The sequence below is a fragment of the Eschrichtius robustus genome, chromosome 9 (genome assembly GCF_028021215.1).
Source record: "Eschrichtius robustus isolate mEscRob2 chromosome 9, mEscRob2.pri, whole genome shotgun sequence".
In the NCBI taxonomy this organism is placed as follows: domain Eukaryota; kingdom Metazoa; phylum Chordata; class Mammalia; order Artiodactyla; family Eschrichtiidae; genus Eschrichtius; species Eschrichtius robustus.
The window spans coordinates 44052832-44072621 of NC_090832.1; the positions used below are offsets into that span (position 1 = coordinate 44052832).

At 38.6% G+C, this 19790-nt stretch overlaps 1 protein-coding gene across 2 annotated transcripts in view; it reads left to right on the forward strand.

The window, feature by feature from the left end:
* ROS1 (ROS proto-oncogene 1, receptor tyrosine kinase) overlaps nt 1-19790 on the forward strand; it is a 116755-nt gene that overhangs the window by 53281 nt on the left and 43684 nt on the right. The window contains exons 19-29 of one of the 2 annotated variants that reach the window (XM_068551069.1): nt 2170-2387; nt 2709-2869; nt 3251-3395; nt 5932-6194; nt 8143-8206; nt 8521-8723; nt 10275-10480; nt 11354-11640; nt 15255-15431; nt 16818-17020; nt 18554-18698. In XM_068551069.1, coding sequence (XP_068407170.1) covers nt 2170-2387; nt 2709-2869; nt 3251-3395; nt 5932-6194; nt 8143-8206; nt 8521-8723; nt 10275-10480; nt 11354-11640; nt 15255-15431; nt 16818-17020; nt 18554-18698 — 2072 coding nt within the window. The remainder of the gene's footprint in view (nt 1-2169; nt 2388-2708; nt 2870-3250; nt 3396-5931; nt 6195-8142; nt 8207-8520; nt 8724-10274; nt 10481-11353; nt 11641-15254; nt 15432-16817; nt 17021-18553; nt 18699-19790) is intronic. The other variant, XM_068551070.1, reaches the window with a different exon arrangement.

The following is a 19790-nucleotide window of genomic DNA, read 5'->3' on the forward strand; positions in this document are numbered from 1 at the left end:
CCTGTGGCCTAGTGGTTACATTACTGGACAGTGTAGTTCTAGCATAGAGTAGAGATGAGATTAGCTGTCTGTTGTCGTTCAGCATATTCTGAACTTGACAACTGTAAGCTGCCTTTCAAACTGCTCTTCCCTTTCCTATGTACAGCCATTACCTTTGGTTTATTAAAGAATGAATCTATTACCAACATATAACATATATATAATCTATAACAACATATCTGTCTTGGATGTTGAAAAGGGTGCATCTGTCATAAAAGTTCAGGCATATTTAGTCATGTCAGGACTGAGTATATTGCTCCAAAGGAGCCTACACCCTGCTGTTCCCTCTGCCTAAAATGGTCCCCAAACCCAGTTCTCTTGGTTACTTTGTGTTCAGATTGCATGGCTCAGCTTAAACATCGTTCTCTAAGAGTGGCTTTCTCTGACCAGACCCCATTAGGTCTCCTTGTTTAGGAGCCCACTCTACCTTTCCTTTTACAGTGCCATTCAATGGTGTAGATATTTGCTCATTACCTGCCTATTCTGCTAGGTTGTATATTTTATGAGGGCAGGGATTGTATTTGTCTTATTTACCACTGTATTCCTAGTGGCCAACACAGAACTAGGCACCCAACATTTGCTGAACGAATGAATAACTGAGTAAGCCCTCAGTAGAGTAACCTCAGCTGCCCTCTATACACAGCTCATGCTTCATGGAAGGGTTTACCCTTTAATGATTTTTTTGTTGTTGAGCTTTCATTTAAATCCAGCTCTACCTGTTGCTGAGGACTGAAGGGTTTGAGGTACTCATCTCCTGTAAGTGAGGAGGTTGTGCTGAAATTGCGATGAACACCAGATGGCAAGAGTTTTCCAATCAGCCCAGGAGATATTTACAGGAGAGGAGTCTTCAGCTGGAAATGAGGGGCAATCCAAGCCAATGACAACTAAGGATCTCCAGTCTCACCCTGCAGGGAAATCTCTGTCCTGGGGACTGTTTTGGGAATGCTGAACAAACGACCTGTGAGCGAGGCTAACCTGAACACATTCACAGATCTAGGCTGCAGCAGCTCTGTGTGTGGTCCAGAAGGGCCAGCCTTCTCAGGCCAAGTGCATCCTGCTTGGTGAGCTTCTTTCCATATGGAATTAGGTTTTACATACCTCACCAAGGTTACTGGAAAGTTCTAATGAGAAGTGGAAACGACAAAGTGTAAAATTAGACAAGTGGGTGAAAGGCCAAAAGGCAAACCAGGTGCTGGCTTCACATCTGAGTAGGTATGAATAAAGACTATTTTATGAGAAAAAGGACTATGGGAATAGTACTAGTGAACGTACTTTTTCTTTATAAGGCTGACACCTCTCAGGTCCTCGGAGGTAGTTTCAGTTTTCTCAAGGAAGTATTATGAAACTCTCAAAACAAAACTTTTATTTATTTTGATTTTAAGTGCCATACTTTTCGAAAGAGGGGAATGTCAACACTTTAAAAAATTTTAGAGAAATCATTAAAAAAAAGTGAAATAACTACTCCAAAAGACTGAGAATCACTGAGATTGTTATTGTGAGAACTAGACAACTGGAGTAATTTTAGAAACAATCAAGCAGATTTTTAAAATAAAAATCATTGTAAAATTCCTTGTCATTGAGAAAAAGACTTTAAAAGCAGTTTAAAACAATAGTCTGTTTCCTTGAATTCCCTGGTCTGAAACAGAGCATTTGGACTAAGCTGTGGAAGTTGATAAGTATCACTGAAGCAACAGACAGTTGTGAATAGCATATAGTGAATGACTAAACAACCTAGAATAAAGAATGGTGAGTAAATAAGATGACTAACCAAGAATAGGAGGAAGGCATGATGCAATGAGGAGAAACAAATCAATGGGTTGTGCCTTTGATGTAGGGTAAAAAATTTTTTTGGTAAAAATCACAAGGATTTATTAAAATCTGTGTAACACTCTTGCTATTGCAATATCACATTCATAAGAAAAACCCTTGAAAATTTGCTTTAGTTATACTTCATAAAAAATGTAAAAATCAACTTAATATGGAATTAAGAATAATGACAATTATTGTTGCAAAGTATTTTCTCTTTGTTTTCAAACACACACACTCACAAACACACATTCTCTCCAGTATTTGAATGTACCAGCCCTTACCCCACTCCAGATAGACGTACTAATTGACGTCCTGTTTCAGGAGTGCTGGGGACACCACCATCACAGAGTTCGCAGCCTGGAGTACTTCTGACATTTCCCAGAACTCACTGATGTACTACAGTGGTCGGCTCTTCTGGATCAATGGCTTTAGGATTATTACAGCTCAGGAAATAGATCAGAGAACTAGCGTCTCTGTTTTGGAACCAGCCAAATTTAATCAGTTCACAATTATTCAGACATCCCTCAAGCCTCTGCCAGGTACGATATTTTATTCCTGCATACCCTCTCTTCTCCATACTTTCTGTTAAATAAATGTTAAGGTTGGGTTTTTTTTTTTAGAATTATGTTTTAAGAGGAAAAAAAGGCTTTAGTAGTTTCTGTTAATTTGCTTGCAGTCATTTCACTCTTAACCCAAATTTACAGCCTGAAACAGAAAAAGATGATTTTCAGGATATATTAAAGGAAAGAAAACTTTTGTTTTGGTTCTAATTATTAGTAATTTCTATTAATCTTCCATGTATCTGTGATAATTGATAATCCTAAATTCTTTCTTTCTCTATTGTTTCTTTCATCCCATAGGGAACTTTTCCTTTACCCCTAAGGTTATCCCAGACGCCATCCCAGAGTCTTCATTTATGATTGAAGGAAATGCTTCGAGTTTTCAAATCCTCTGGAATGCTTCCCCAGCAGTGGATTGGGGTGTAATTTTCTACAGTGTGGAATTTAGTGCTCATTCTAAGGTATGGCATTGGTTCTAGTAACTTCCATTTCTCAAACAGAGTGTAGCATCTGTGTCAGCCCCGCCCACACTGATTTGCCACTTTCTTTACTTAGCCAAGCTCATCTCCCTCACTGTTCCTGTAGCATTTGATTATTAAGATTATTCCTGAGAACTCTTTTTTATAGCCAGTCTCTGATTGCTTTGTGGTTAGTGTTAACCACTGGTGTGTTAGATACACTGGTCCTTGTGGAACAACATGGAATTTACCAACATTAGCGTTTCCAAAATTGCAAGGTTTAACTTTACATGTGAACCAAAGTTTGAAGATTTTAGTTAATTAGGAATAAAAGATGTTATGATTCTCTCCCTAAGAAAATAATGTTTTGTGTTTATATTTTAGTTCCTGGCTAGTGAACAACATTCTTTACCTGTATTTACTGTGGAAGGGCTGGAGCCCTATGCCTTATTTAATCTTTCTGTCACTCCTTATACCTACTGGGGAAAGGGCCCCAAAACATCTCTATCACTCCGAGCACCTGAAACAGGTACAGGGGTTAAAATCTCTTTTAAAAAAAGACAGAATCTCACCTTCCACGATCTAGAATGGATAGTTAATAATTTTTAAAAGTAACTTTCAGTTTTGTAGATGTGTTTAGATTCAATACTCTTTCAATGACTTTTTGGAGATTAGAATAGCACCACTAAAATAAATCTGCATAATTTATTCCAAAGGAATATCTCAAAGATTTCTTAAAGACTGTTTCACTTGACCGTAATGATACACAGTATGTATATAATGCAGAAACATGGTTCAGGTAATTTGTGAGATGCTTCATAAAGACAAAGGGGATTTAAGAACAGTAAAAATTTCCTGGAAGGCAGGTTTACCAGGAGGTGTTCTCACAGATGGTAACTCAGAATCTTCTGTAGGTGAATATCGATGTCTAATTTTTTTAAAAAAATGTATTTAATTAATTTATTTTTGGCTGCGTTAGGTCTTCGTTGCTGCACGCGGGCTTTCTCTAGCTGCTGCGAGCGGGGGCTACTCTTTGTTGGGGTGAGGGGGGCTTCTCACTGCGGTGGCTTCTCTTGTCGCAGAGCACGGGCTCTAGGCACGTGGGCTTCAGTAGTTGTGGCGCACGGGCTTAGTTGCTCCGCGGCATGTGGGATCTTCCCGGACCAGGGCTTGAACCCACGTGCCCTGCATTGGCAGGCGGATTCTTAACCACTGCGCCACCAGGGAAGTCCCTCTAAATTTTTAAAAAATGTTTTTCTTTGGAATATATTTTAAAAAAGGAAATTAGCCACACCTTTACACGTGTATATCACTTTAAAGTGTACAAAGCACATTTATATATATCACTCCTTTATTAAACATTTATTACATCCCTATCATGTGTCAGAAACATCATTGTATAATTTCAGTGACCCTCAACATCATTGTATCATCTCTGTGGTAGGTAGGACAGGTGTTATTATCTTGGTCATGTTAAGAGAAAATGGAAGCCTAGGAGTTGCCCAATGTAAATTAGCTAGTGAGTGGCAGGGCTGGGGCTTAATCTGGACTTTTCACTCTAGTTTCTTCAAATCTCCATTTAGTCATTTTCGCAGACACTGGCGAGTGATCTTATCATGTTGATTTAATTTATATAAACTTCCTAGCACAGGACCTGGCAGGCAGTAAGAGCTCAATAAACAGACATATGTTCACTGTTGCAATTTTTTTTTAAACTGTTAAGATTTTATCAACAATATTTATCCATGAGTCTCATAACAGGAACATAGTGGAGGCTGGGCAGGTTCTGGAGCAGTTAGCATTTGGATCCAGGTATGCTCTCTTTGAGATTGTCTTGGGATGTCAGCTTTGGTTGGCTTCTTCTGTGGAAATGGACTTGACTAACAGGGGATGCACTGGGGGCTAGGGGCCATCAGCACTCTGAAATAAGGAAAAATGATAAGATTTGGCCCTTGCCTTCGGGGAATTTACAATATAGTTGGAAATTATTCAAATTGACAAATATTTATTAAGCACTTACTGTGTGCCAGTCCTTTACTAGATTTGGGGGGATTTAATAAGGAATAAGAAAAGGTGCTTTCTCTCTGACGGAGCTCATAAGACAGTAGAGAGATAAACACAGACGCTGCTAATGATAATAGCAATAAGGCAGTGACAACTGAGTAGCAGTGGCATAGAGTGAATAAACAAGCTATGAAACCTTCACCTCTATCAAGCTGCCTCTCAGCATTCTTATGAGAGGGCCATACACGCAGACTGGTATGGCTGGGGAAGGCCTTTGGGGAGTGGAAACTTTAGCTGGGCTCTAAGGCATGAAGCAAGAAGAGGTTTATCCCATGTAAATACAATGCAAGAAGGTCTGGGGATTGGATAACGATGTGAGTGTTGAACATTAAGGAGCAATGTGATTGGAGCGGCAGAGTGGGAGGGGACCTATGGAGGAATCCTAAGAAAGAAGAGGGATGTCTTGGATGGAATGACTTGGAAATCAGGCAGAGGAATTTCTCTTGATTGACACAGAGAGAGAGAGAGAGAGAGAGAGAGAGAGAAATTAATTAAAGGATTGGGAGAGGCTAAATTGCTTGATGTGGCTCCAGAATAGATGGCAACAACTAAGCCATACTCTCAGAGAGGGTTCACGGTGAGAGGGCCTGGATCCTGGATATGCTGTATTTTACACCCGGAACTGGCTAAAGGCTGGATAGAGATAGTGTCTTCCTTCCTGGTGACTGCCATTTCCACCTCCAGAGTGAGAGTAAATACTGTATTTTATAAGGTGAACTAGCCAGCTTCCATGTATACAGACCACAGATGAGAAAGGTGTGCCTCAGTGGTAGTAAGCAAGATTTGGGTTGGAGAAAAGGAAGATTTGCAGAAATATCAGGATAGGTTCCTGAAGAAATCTATGGAATATTCTCTCTTGAAGATCTTTAAGAAGAAGATAGATATACCTCAACTGTCAGGAATGAGAAATATTTATTACTAAGATGCTCTGCATCCTCATCATGAGTGGTAGAAGTTGACCTTGTATTGTTTTCTGCCCTATCTGTGTCTCTGCTTTTCAGTTCCATCAGCACCAGAGAATCCCAGAATATTTATATTACCAAGTGAAAAATACCACAATAAGAATGAAGTTGTGGTGGAATTTAGGTGGAATAAACCTAAGCACGAAAATGGTGTGTTAACAAGATTCGAAATTTTCTATCAAATATCCCACCAAAGCGACACAAACAAAACATTCAAAGACTGGATTGCTGTCAATGTCACTTCCTCAGTGATGTCTTTTCAACTTGAGGGTATGAGTCTTGGGTACAGTGTTGCCTTCCAGGTATGAGAGTGAAAACAGGGATACAGGGGTCTGAATAGTGTAGACAAAAGGTGGATTAAAGCACCAGGTTAAGAATTCTGCCGCTCTGTCAATAATTTCATGTACGCTGTGATCACAGAGGTCAAGTGGACAGCAAAGGTACAGAAGGGAGAGGGGACAGCTAGGGTAAAGGACATCTTGACAATTTTCTTGCTTCCAGATTCAGAACAAACATTACTTTTTGGCTCCACCACTATAGGCCGTGTACCACACTAGGTGCTTTTATATTCATTATCTCATTTGATCCTCACATTGTGAAGAAAAAGCCATGACCCTGGGTGTATCAGGTACCAAAGCTGCGTGGTTGGGAAGTGGTGTGCTACAGTCTAGCTTCTAGACTCCTTTCCACTATATTACATCAGCTGCTGGGAGTCATCTGGACGCCCCCAATTGCAGCTACTAAAGGAAATAAAAGCTGAGGGTCTGGGTAGTTGACATCTCACATTTGTCATCTGGCTGCGGAGAGAGGAGAAAGTCGGAGAGAGTAGGAGTCAAAAGGAAAAACGACTGCCACCAATTTTGGCATTTTAAATATAATATGACATAGCTTTCCCCTTATGGTAGATAGCCTGATGATTTTCACATCGTCATTATGTACCAGGTTGGTGACAATGTTGTACATATTTAGAGTTATTTTCCATTTCATTTTGGGGAACATAATGTTTTGGGGAGTGTTTTAGAGATTTGTGGTTTCCAGAGGATCTATTTTCTTTTTGTAAAATTCTAATTCAGTAATTATTTTGATAATATATTAGGTCTACATATACTAATCAAAAAAGTTGTACATAAAAGTTAAAGATAACACACATTCCTATTTGTTAAGAATCATATGTGTTCCAGTTAAATAAATAGTCTGGTTAAGTGTATTTGCCTATATGCTTATATTGGTTCAAATCTCAGTCACCACAGAGCTTTGCAAAGTGATCTGCATGTATAGGCATGAGTTTTACTTAACACGGTCCAGTGCAAAAGTGAAGACTGATTGATATATGCACCATGATAAACACACACACATGCATGCACACCATACACAGATAGTAATAAACAGAATATAGTAAAATAGATTTAATACTAGAGGTGTAATAAGAATAATCCAGTGTTTTGTTGATTGAGAGGGCACTTGAGGTTCTATCTTTCAAGGCCATCATTATGGATGGCAATTTTCTTTTAGGCTATAGAACACAGGCAAGTTTTGGAAGTGGAAATAATTATTATATAATAAGAGGTATGTAATAAAAATTGTTTTAAAAAACTTTGCTGTTAGAACACAGCGTGGCACAGTGGGAAGAAAAGCATACAGACCTCAGAAGACTTAGTTTTATGCCAGTTTCTACATGTGTCATTGTGGATAGGTTACCTACCCTAATTATGACCTTTGTCCAGTTTCTACTCTTAGTAGTTGTGAGGATCAAAAGAGATAATATACGTAAAAGTGGTTTGAAACGCACGACTCATTTTCAAATATAAGGGTTAATTACTATTTTCTTTTTATAAATCTTCTTTTAAAAAAGTACAGTAAATTTAGTTATTTGAAGCTTCTTGTTGATTTCATGATAAAGTGGAAGTTTACCATAATCTGTATGGTTTTGTTTCTGTTAAATGTTCCATGTAATTTAATTTTGGAAATAGCTAAAGACCTTTTATAGAAATTCAGATCTTTTGCCAATAGAGGTTTGTGCCATTACTTTGTACTTTTCTGGACAAAAAATCCTACCAAAAATTGTTTGGGACAATATTTTTCCTCTTAGTAATTTTTTGCTATATACTTAGATGTGAATAACTGAACCTATTCATAATATATCTCATAATTGTGAAATGAAACATTCAATAATTTATCAGTCTCAGAACTTAACTGTTGTCACTGAGGACACTTTTGAATGCACATTTTTGTATGCTTTTTTTTCTTTAGGTTCGAGTCTTCACATCCAAAGGACCTGGACCATTTTCTGACATAGTAAAGTCCAAAACATCAGGTATTTATTATCTAAAACCTGTGCGAATAACAACTAGTGATTTAAAAACATTTTTGATCCTTAGTATTCTCAGGGATACCCAAGTGCTATCTCTGAGCTGAAATTAAAGTCAAATAAAATAATCAATTTTCATCATCGCCAAACACGCTTAAATAAACCTAGGCTTAGAGCACCCAGGCAGAATCCATTGAGACGGGTGTAGTAAATGAGCCCAAAGGAGACTCACGGATTTCAAAATGGCTTGATGTTGAATCAAGGGATTTTGCTAAAGTTCTTTTTCTCATACATATTATCTACTTGTTTTTTGTTTTTAGAGATCAATGCATTTCCATACCTCATAACTTTTTTTGATAACAAGATAGTTTTGTTAGATATGGATCGAAATCAAGTTGTATGGACACTTTTGGCAGAAGGCGACGTTGGTGCCATGGGCTACACAGCTGATGACGCAGTGGCGTACTATGCTCAGGGAGACTCACTCTTCCTCCTCAACATGCACAATCAGTCCAGCTCTGAGGTATTTTGCTATGTAATTCTTCTGGAAGGAAGTGGAGTATTTGCATATCACACAACCCTGTGATGAAAATGACGAGCCAGTGGTTGAGCCATTAAGATTAGAATGGTTGAAAAGGACAGATGTTGTGTAATTATTTAGTCACAAATGAATTCAGGTTATGTTTTGTGCAGATGTGATTCAGCCTTAATTTAGCAAACAGTTATTGGGCTTAAGGCACTGTGTTACCTGAGATAGAGGTAAAACAAAATGTCACAGTCCTTGAACAAATCCAGTCTAGTATTAGTCTAACAAGAGTAAGACAGTATGGCATGGTGATTAAGAGGGTGAGCTTTAAAATCTGACAGCCTAGAATTTAATTCTGACTTTACTACATGCTAGAACTGTGACCATCAGCAACTTATTTAACCACTATGGTTGCATAGTCCCTTATCTTAGGGTGAAGATTACTGAGCTAATCCATGTAAGGCATTAGCACAATGCCTGGAATGTGGTAGGTATTCACTGAATGTTAGCTAGTGGAGAAGACAGGCAGAAGACTGTAAGTGCTATGCTGAGGGCAGGATGCAGTGGAATCACAGAGAAAGGAGGCTTCATCCAGCATGGAGTGGTGGTGGTGGTGGTAGAGTGGAAAGACATCTTGGGTACAAATAAGATGAACCAGGTGAATGTGGGGAAAAGCTGAGGGAGCAGCAAAGTCCGGGAAACCAGAGAGCCATAGCCTGTTCGGGCAGCTGTAACTAGAAGGAGCTTGGAATGGAGGTGGGGGTCAGGGCAGAGTAAAAGGCAGGTGGTAAAGCTGAAGAGGTGGGCAAGAGTCTAAATATAAGGGACCTTCTTTACTGTGCCAAGGAGATGAGTGTCAATTTTGAAGCCAACATCAAGCCATTCAAGAAATTTAGTGGGTCATTAACATGATCAAGTAGTGTTTTAGGAAGACCTCTCTGTTAGCAAAGAAGAGAAGGTTAAGTCTGAGGCAATCAGCAACTATCACAGGAATCCAGACAGGAAATGTTAAGCAGGAAGTGAGAGACAGTGAGGTAAGAGAGGAGAGGACAAGCTCAGGAGATATTTAAAATGGGACTAATTCGCTATGGGTAGTAATGGGAGGAAGAAGTCAAGGGTGAACCACAGTTGTTGAGACTGCTTTTCAGGTGAGTGTTGGAAATCCATAAAAATATAAAATGCAGGAGAAAAGGAGGTTTGGGGGGTGGGGTGATGAATTTTGTTTTCTGAGATCATTCATTTGGAGATGTTCAGTAGGCAGTTTGATATTTGAAGCAGTAACTCAATGAGAATCTTGCCTGAAGATGTGAATTTGTAGCTCTGGTCTATGGATTACAGTTGAAGCCACGGCAGTTGAAATTAACCAGGGAAAATATACAATGTGAGAAGAGGACCAGTGTTACAGTGGCACACAGTCCAGAGTCACCGAGATTTTGGATTACAAAAGAGAAGTGCAGTAAATAAGAAATTGAGTGATTACAAAAAAAAGTCCTCAGAGTTGAAGAAAATGAGCATTATCTTCTTGGCTGTTTTCTACCTGTTGTTAAGATTTTCCGAGATGCAGTGGTTTTTGATATCACAATTATTACAATTGACTGGATTTCAAGGCACCTCTACTTTGTGCTGAAAGAATCACAAAACGGAATGCAAATATTTGATGTCGATCTTGAAAACAAGGTGAAATATCCCAGGAAGCTGAAAATTTGCAACAGAAATTCAACAATAATCTCTTTTTCTGTATATCCTTTCTTAAGGTATGTGAAGTGTGAGTGTCTGTTTCTACTGTGATGAAATAGACATAGACATATTTAATGTAATATCTTTGGTTTAATATTAGAGTCAATGATGGGACAATAAGATGCTTAATGTTCTTGATGTTAACTTATACTAATTCTACACATACATGATGAGCCTACAACCACCAATATATAAAATTAATCCATACTGACAATTCCACTAACCTAAAGTTAGGTTAATTACCAGCGAGAAACCAAAGGACATTTTTATACCAGTGAATTTAATAATATCCCCAGTAGGTAAGGACAAGAAGGGGACTGAGACGGCAGCAGGAAATGAGCAGGAGATAGACAGGAAGCATGTTTTCCACAGTAAATGCTATTCTGGGCTCATCCATCTTTAATTAATGTCCTTATGAGATTAATTTTAAGGCCTCCATTCAGCAACTGAATAGCAGTTTCTCTGGCTGAAGAGATATATTTTGTTTGTGCCATAAGCATGGTTATAGTCTATCTTGAAACTAGATTGGTAACTAGTATTAAGAAACAGAAACAAACTTGAGGGGAAGGGAATGGAGATGGTGTTGATGAAAAGTATGCAAATATTTTTCATATTTAGAGCCAGTAATGAGCCATTTAATACAATGCCTAAGGTCATTATAGTCCAAGGCTTTCGTTGCAAACACATTTATTGAGAAATCTTTGGAAAATGCTACAAACTAGACTTCTTGTGATCTCTTCCATCAGAAGGTTATTGAACACTGGGACATGTTCTTTCCAAAGGCGGCATCTGTCCCCACAATCATTAGAAATGATTGATCTTCATTAGAAACTGATATTTGCAATGATATGTTTTACTCAGTAAGTTGGAGCATCTTTTTTTTCCTATAGTCGCCTGTATTGGACAGAAGTTTCTGATTTTGGATCTCAGATGTTCTACTACAGTATTATCAACCAGACCTTGCACCGAATTCTGCAACCACCAGCCATAAACCATCCAAATGGAAGAAGCCAATGTTCTTGCAATGTGACTGAATTCGAGTTAAGTGGAGCAATGACTATTGATACCTCTGACCTAAAGAAACCACGGATATACTTTGTCAAAGGGCAAGAGATCTGGGCAATGGATCTGGAAGGACGTCAGTGTTGGCAAGTTATCATCATGCCTGCTCTGCTTGGTAAGACACTCGTGTGTGTACGTAGATCTTCACTAATAATGGCAGCCCCTCCAGCTCCATTAAAAAGGGGTTACATTCAACCTATACTCAAAGGAATATGTGTGTATATATATATATAGTATTTGCTCCAGACTGTGCCAAATGTTTTTGTAGAATTCAAATTGTTTTCAGGCAAATTGTACATAGGCATTCACATAATTTTCTGGATCTGTGGGGGGCTTTCTTTTGTTGTTATTTTATAATTAACAGTAGAACTACAACTTATTGAGCTCAACTATGTATTCTAAGCAGGCGACTAAATGTATTATCTCATTTGATCTTCAAAACACCTCAGTGAAGTAGATACTAGTATCCACATTTTACAGATGAGGAAACTGAGGCTGAGAAAGGTAATTTGTCCAAAGGGCCATAGTTAATAGAGGAGCTGCTATCTGAAACTGGGCCTAACTACAGCATCCCTGATCTTCCCACCAGTACTCCACCCCCATGCTGATGATCTCATTGCTTCCACGTTCAGCATGACTTGGTCAATACTTGACAGGTCTATCTGTTGAAATTCACAATCTTGTGGAGGAAATATTTGAAAGTCTAAAGTCACTTGGAAGTCTTCTAATTAGGAGTAATTGCAAAAGAAAAAAAACACTTTAAATACCCCCATATATTCTTAAGGGTCTAGTCCTCACTATCCAATCACTAATCACATGTGGTGATTTAAGTTTAAATTAATTAAAATTAAATAAAATTCAAAATTTAATTCCTCAGCCACACTAGTCACATTTTAAATGCTCAAAACCCACAAGTGGCTAATGGTTACTGTATTGGGCAGCACAGATGTAAAATATTTCCATCATCAAAAGTGCTACTGGGGGGCCTTCCCTGGTGGCGCAGTGGTTAAGAATCCACCTACCATTGCAGGGGACATGGGTTCGATCCCTGGTCTGGGAAGATCTCACATGCCATGGAGCAACAAAGCCTGTGTCCCACAACTACTGAGCCCACGTGCCACAACTACTGAAGCCCACGTGCCTAGAGCCTGTGCTCCGCAACAAGAGAAGCCACCGCAGTGAGAAGTCTAAGCACCGCAGCAAGGAGTGGCCCCCCTGCTCACCGCAGCTAGAGAAAGCCCGTGTGCAGCAAGGAAGACCCAACACAGCCAAAAATAAATAAATTTATTAAAAAAAAAAGTGCTATTGGGTATTGCTGGTTTATGTAGTAAAGTTTTGAAATTGCAAATGTGTGTGTGTCTGTGTGTTGTAACTGCATGTATGGTTTTGTTGACATATCAGCCAGAGCCTTTTTTTTAAATTTTATTTAATTAATTAATTTATTTTTGGTTGCGTTGGGTCTTCCTTGCTGTGTGCGGGCTTTCCCTAGTTGAGGTGAGTGGGGGGTCACTCTTCCTTGTGGTGCGCAGTCTTCTCATTGCTGTTCTCTTGTTGCGGAGCACGGGCTCTAGGCGCATGGGCTTCAGTAGTTGTGGCACGTGGGTTCAGTAGTTGTGGCGCACGGGCTTAGTTGCTCCGCGGCATGTGGGATCTTCCTGGACCAGGGCTCGAACCTGTGTCCCCTGCACTGGCAGGCGGATTCTTAACCTCTGAGCCACCGGGGAAGCCCCAGAGCCTTTTAGAAGCAATTCCAATGTACTTTCAATGGGCTTAAGAGTGGAGATAATGTTCTGAACTTCTCTTATTAGGAGAATAACTTGATTCTGTTGAATCTGTGACAAAGACTCTTTCCTTGGTCAAACTTTAATTGCTCTTTTTTTTTTTTTTTTTTTTTTTGGGCCACGCCAAGTAGCTTGCTGGATCCCAGTTCCCCAACCAGGGATTAAATCCATGCCTCCTGCAGTGGAAGCACGGAGTCTAGAGTCCTAACTATTGGACCGCCAGGGAATTCCCTGATCAAACTTTAGTTATGCTCCTGTGAGCCCTTTCCTCAACTAGGCCTCAAACTTGGTCTTCCCTGTCCATCCTTGCTGAGTCCAGTTGTAGCAAGAGTCTTGCCAAATCAGTTTAGAGAGAATCCCTTATCTTGGTATCTGATAAAGTTCTTCGCCCCTTGATGTTCTTGGCCAAAAATCCTATGAGGCCAGTTTAGCAAGAATCCCCCTCCCCTTGATGTCTCCTCTTAGTAATTTTCTTGACTGCTCTCTCCCTCTGCTTGTTGGCTATAACTCCCAGTTGTCTTTGCTGTATTTGGAGTTGTGCACATCTCCCTCCCCTACTGCAATATTGCAACAGCCTTGATTAAAGTCTTCCTTACCATTTAAACAAGTGTCAGAATAATTTTTCTTTAACATCTGATACACAAGAATTATCTAATGGCCATTATTTTATAGCTATAGAACTAGTCAGTCTTTCATGAAGCCACAATTGAAATCCATAATCCAAAAATTAGAAAATTAGAATGACTTTAGAGATCGTTTAGCTGACGTAATATTGGAAGAAATCCCCTCTACCAAAACAGCTTTCTTTGAGCACCTGTTTATAAAACAATTTATTACCTTATAAGGAAGTCTGTTTAATTTTTGCACAGTTCTAAACGCTAGATATTTTTCTTATGTTTAGCCGAAGTTTTCTCCCCATTCCTCTCATTCATTGGCCTGAGTTCTGACTTTCAAATTTACAAAGAATAAATCAATCATTTTCCACATGATAGCGACTCAACTATGTGGAAACAGCTGCCATAGCCCATACTAAGCACTTCCTTTAGAGGAAAAAATTCAAGTGTCTGTAAGTAATCCTTAGGTGGTATGGCTTCTAGATCTTTCTTTGCCCTATCCACTCTCCTGAGGTTTCGCTCTAGCTGCTTAGTTCTCTTAAATGTTGTCCCATAATGACTCACTGTACTTTTCAGTATGTTCTGGTCAGCACAGAGGGCCTCTGACTTCCCAGGTCTTCTTTTACTGCAGCTAAAAGTGACATCAGGTCTTTGGGCTGCCTGCCATTTGAAGAACCCACAGTCTTTTTCATGTTAACTATTATTAAGCCAGAATTTCTTTCATTCCTTATTTACAGATTTAATTTTAACCTTGAATTTAGGATGTTATATTTGTTGCTATGAAATTTCAATCCATTTCACGATTCTGTTGTGATATTTTTGAATAAGTCAAAGACTGAATGTACTAGTGACAGTAAGAATCATGTATTATCTGCAAATTTGATAAATATGTTTATTATGCATTCATTCTAAATCATTGATAAATATACTGAGCAAGGCACTGAGCCCTGCGCCTCAGCTAATACCTTCCTTCAGTTGGTGTTGTTTGGGGTGGAATCACACAGGTAAGTTTTAAATCCTGGCTCTGCCCTTGACTAACTTTGTGGCCTTGAGGGGATTATTTAACCCCTCGAAGCCTCAGTTTCCACTTCTACAAAATGAGGCTAATAATAATAGTATTTGCTTTGTTGGCTTGATACGGAGCTAAAATGAGAAAATATCTGTAAAATCCTTAGGCTAATGACATAAAAGTATTATTTTTTCATATTGAAATAATAGAAAGATTCAAAATTTATCAGTTATGCTATAGAAAAAGAATTTCACATATTGCTTAGAGTAGAAAATGTCAGATATGTATTTTGTTCTTTATGTTCTTTTCTGTTTTTCATCAACAGGAAAAATGCTTGTTAGCTTGACTGTGGATGGACAATTTCTATATTGGATCTCCACAGCAAAGGACAGCACACAAATTTATCAGGCAAAGAAAAGCAATGGGTCCATCCTCTCCCAGGTGGAGGCCCTAAGTAGTAAGCATATCTTGGTTTACAGTTCAGTTCTGCAGCCTTTTCCAGGTAAGAAAGTCACATTCTTAATCAGCTTGTTCTCCCAGTTTAGGGTCAGGAAAATTTCATAATGTTTCCTCCTCCAGGGCTGTCCCTCCAACTCTTTGTTGTGCTCTCAGCATTGCTCCAAATGGTCAGGGTTTGGTGCACATTGTGATTGCTGTTTGCCCTGGGTCACAATTTATCTCTATCTGTATACATGGCTTGGGCTGTGGCAGGCTACTTTAGACACGGGAAACCCTTGCCCTGTCATTCTCTCTGTCTATCCTCTTTGTCTTCTCAGTCCCATAATTTCCCTTCTTTTTGTCTTTTTTCTCCCCTGATGATATTTTAGACCTCCCAGTGGTGTCAAAAAGCTTTGCATAAAATTTCAGGTCTTTTTCAAGGTAAAATGCCTATGTATTATAGGATTAGATATGTCAACCATTTAACATGTGTACATTTGTGCTACCATTTTTATTAAGTTTCTCTCTTGCTTGTTTAATGTGTCACTCATGAAGTTTTTTAGTGTTGTGCCCCTCACTCTATTTTCCCCACACATCTTCTGGATTTTGTATAATGCAATGACTTTTAGGAACGCATGTATCACATTATGGCAGAACTGACTATATATTTTTTGCTGAGAGTCATAATAAAATAAATGTTTGAAATATAAAAACCAACCAACCAAAAACAAAAACAGCACTACATATCCTCATGGGTGACATTCAAACCTAAAGTGGTCTCTGAGTTTTTTCACAAGCTCTCTCTGCCATTAAAGTCACAATGTCATTCTAAATTCAGTATAATTCCCTCTTAGAGAGAGACAGAAATGAGTAAAACAAACTCTCTTTGCTTAAATGTATTCAGTTATAAAATATGTAAGTTATACAATATGAAAACATGGGAGAACTTATAAATAAGCTGAGTGCATATTTTGGTGAAATAATTCATTTAAGAGATTTTAAAAATCCATGCAATATCTGTTTGAGGTTGAACACACACGCATATCCCTAGAAATAAAAGTCCTAAAGATAACATCAGTTTTCATAATCAGAATTCATTGAAAAATATGATTGATATAATGCTCTCATTACTTTCTTCAAAATAAAAAAGGGTCAACGTATTTTGCTATTCACTGTCTAGGTACGCAATTAAGGGTAGTTTAGCTCCATCTGCTGGAAATTGTAAGCAATTACCAGTTATTTTGCACTCTTCCCCAGGCATTTAACATGTTCAAAACGTATGTAAAAAAACGTGTCTTCCTGTCCTGAATAATATTTCCAACACTCCAATACACCATACCTTGTCAGTTAAATAAAAAGAAAATATGATATTATCCTTGATGTTAGATAAATCTGCTGTTTCTCTCGTACGTACGTGTGTATATATTTAATCTTTTTATTATTATTTTAGATAGAGCATTTCTGTCTCTAGCTTCAGATATTGCAGAGCCAACTATACTTAACGCCACTAACACCAGCCTCACAATCAGATTACCACCTGCCCAGACAAACCTCACATGGGATGGCATCACCAGCCCCACTCCCACATACCTGCTTTATTACAAAGAAGTAAATGACAGGAAGAACAGCTCTGAACTGAAAGATAGAATGCTGGTAAGGTTGGAGCCCGTTGTCTTTGTCTTTTCACAAGACGCCTTTTTCTGATATAAAATCCTCAGCCATAGTATTTTCTATATTATGTTCTGAAACACACTGTGATGCAAACTTTTACAGCTGACTCATCAAAACATACTGTGTTCTATCTAGTCTCTTGCCTACGAGTAAGTTAAGCTTCAAGGAAGTATATTAACCCTAATCAGTCGGTAGATTGCCTTATAGTGACTGTTTCCTGAGTGTCCTAAAAGAGCTGGGTTTGTTGCCCTCCCTAATTATCTAATTATCCCCAGAAAGTGATAGAGACTTGTTTTTGTGGCCATTCCAGCAGATTGAGGGGTAAGAAATGAATTGGACAGAAAGAACATTTCTGTATACCTCTCCTCCATAGCATATAGCTAATATAAAAATTGTACATTATATTTTTGTTTATTTTCTATACGTTGTGAAATGTGTTGTTATGCGGGTACTATGTTTTTATTCATCATTGTATTCCTAGCACCTAGCATACTACTTGCCATTGTATAGGCATTACTAGATATTTCTTGAATGAATGAATGGACACAATTCATTCCATCATAGGCATGGGTGTTCCAGTTGTCTTTGTGATGGAATCGTATGTACCCAGTATTTTTCTTTCTGCTTATTTTTTAATCAAGTCAAAGGTGAAATTGACCATCATCTATTGGAGGTTTTAATCAAGTCAAAAGGTGAAATTGACCATCATCTACTTTCTTTCTGATTCTTGTAACTTCTTTTATTTTGTTTATTTTTAAAAAATATATTTATTTTAAAATTTTGTCTATTTTAACCTTTCTTTACACATTTCTAACAGGAGTTGTTTCAGAGACAGATTGGATCATTTGGCTGACCAAGATTGGGTTTCTGGCATTGGACATTTCTCTTATTAGAGCTTATCTCTTATTGTCTTCATAATGATTAATATTGGCCAAAGGCAGTGAGTGGTTCTCAACCTTGACAGCACATTGAAGCTTTTAAAATTTCTGAGCCCATGCTTCACCTCAGACCAATGCAATCAGAATCTTTAGGGGTGGGACCCAGGTATCAGTACTTTCTTAAAACTTCCCAGATGATTCCAAAGTGTAACCAAAGTTGAGAACCATTAGTGTAAGGAAAGCCTTTTTAGTTTCTTCAACTTTATTTCTGAGAATGATTAGATAATGTAGCTTAATCTTTTATTGTATTCACTGATGTGTCACATCCTTACAATACCTTCCTGCTGAATTTCTAATGCAACTCTAATGAGAGTGTGCTCTGGGAATTCAGCTTCCTAAGTGAAATGATTATGTCACAACTGACTGAGGCTGCCAATCATTTGGCATTTATTCTTGGAGACAGACATTAAACAACTCAGGTCTGCGCAGACTAGTATAGTGAAGATTGTCACTCATGATCCAAGATTTAAAGATGAATTAAAATTTTTTGAGTCTTTTAGTTTTTTTCTCTTTGATTAAATAATTTCTCCCCGTTTGTACAAAAAATAAGACACTGATTTTTTAAAATTAATTACAGGAATTTCAGGAGAGTATAGCCCTTATCGAAGGTTTACAACCATTTTCAACATATGTGATACGGATAGCTGTAAAGAATTATTATTCAGATCCTTTGGAACAATTACATCCGGGAAAAGAGATTTTGGGAAAAACTAAAAGTGGAGGTGAGTTATGGGCGTGGTGTGGGATTTTCTAGAGTGGAATTTTGTGATATGTGTGCTTGTGTGTGCCTATATTTGTTTTTTGGATTTTTTAAAAATAAATTTATTTATTTTATTTATTTATTTTTGGCTGCGTTGGGTCTTCATTGCTGGGCACGGGCTTTCTCTAGTTGTGGCGATCAGGGGCTACTCTTCATTGCGGTGCGCAGGCTTCTCATTACGGTGGCTTCTCTTGTGCGGAGCATGCACTCAGGGTGCACGGCCTTCAGGAGTTGTAGCATGCAGTCTCAGTAGTTGTGGCTCACAGGCTTTAGAGCGCAGGCTCAGTAGTTGTGGTGCACGGGCTTAGTTGCTCTGCGGCATGTGGGATCTTCCCGGGCCAGGGCTCGAACCCACGTCCTCTGCATTGGCAGGCGGATTCTTAACCACTGCGCCACCAGGGAAGCCCTGTACTTGGTTTTTATCTGGATGCTAAGTTATCTTTATTATGTGAGGTTTTTTTAAGCTTAATAAGAAAAATGTATTTCTAGGAGAATATTCTGTTGATATGATCCTTACTCTAACACCAGAAGATGATGGATAATATCCCATCAAAATGAAAAGCAACTATATGGCAAAACATCATAATCAATTCTATGTGGCTGGAAACACATTCTTTGGTCTCACCTCACAGTGTCACTCTCTTCCCATGTATTTACAGGTCTCTGTACATGTGGTGAAACCTAGGAAAGCCAAGCCTTTTCTCTATGCGAATTTTACCAAGGCTACTGAGTTGTAAAGTGATATAACATCATTGCCTTAAAGAAAGTGGATTTAGAATCTGAAAAGGTGTTGTAAGAGGTGGCGATTATTATAAGGGGAGGCCATTTCTTTCACACATCTCTGATGCCATTCACAAAACTCACCCGAATTGGATTATTCATCATTGGTCATATCCTTGAGCTGGAGTCAGAGAATGATTTAGTCATTAGGCAAAAATAAGCGAGAGCCTTTCAGGCAGCCTGTTAACTCACCATTATGTAGGAGGCTGGCTTTCCTTCGGAACATCTGTCATTCATTCTGCTCATATGATATGCCTATTCCTCACCCAAGACC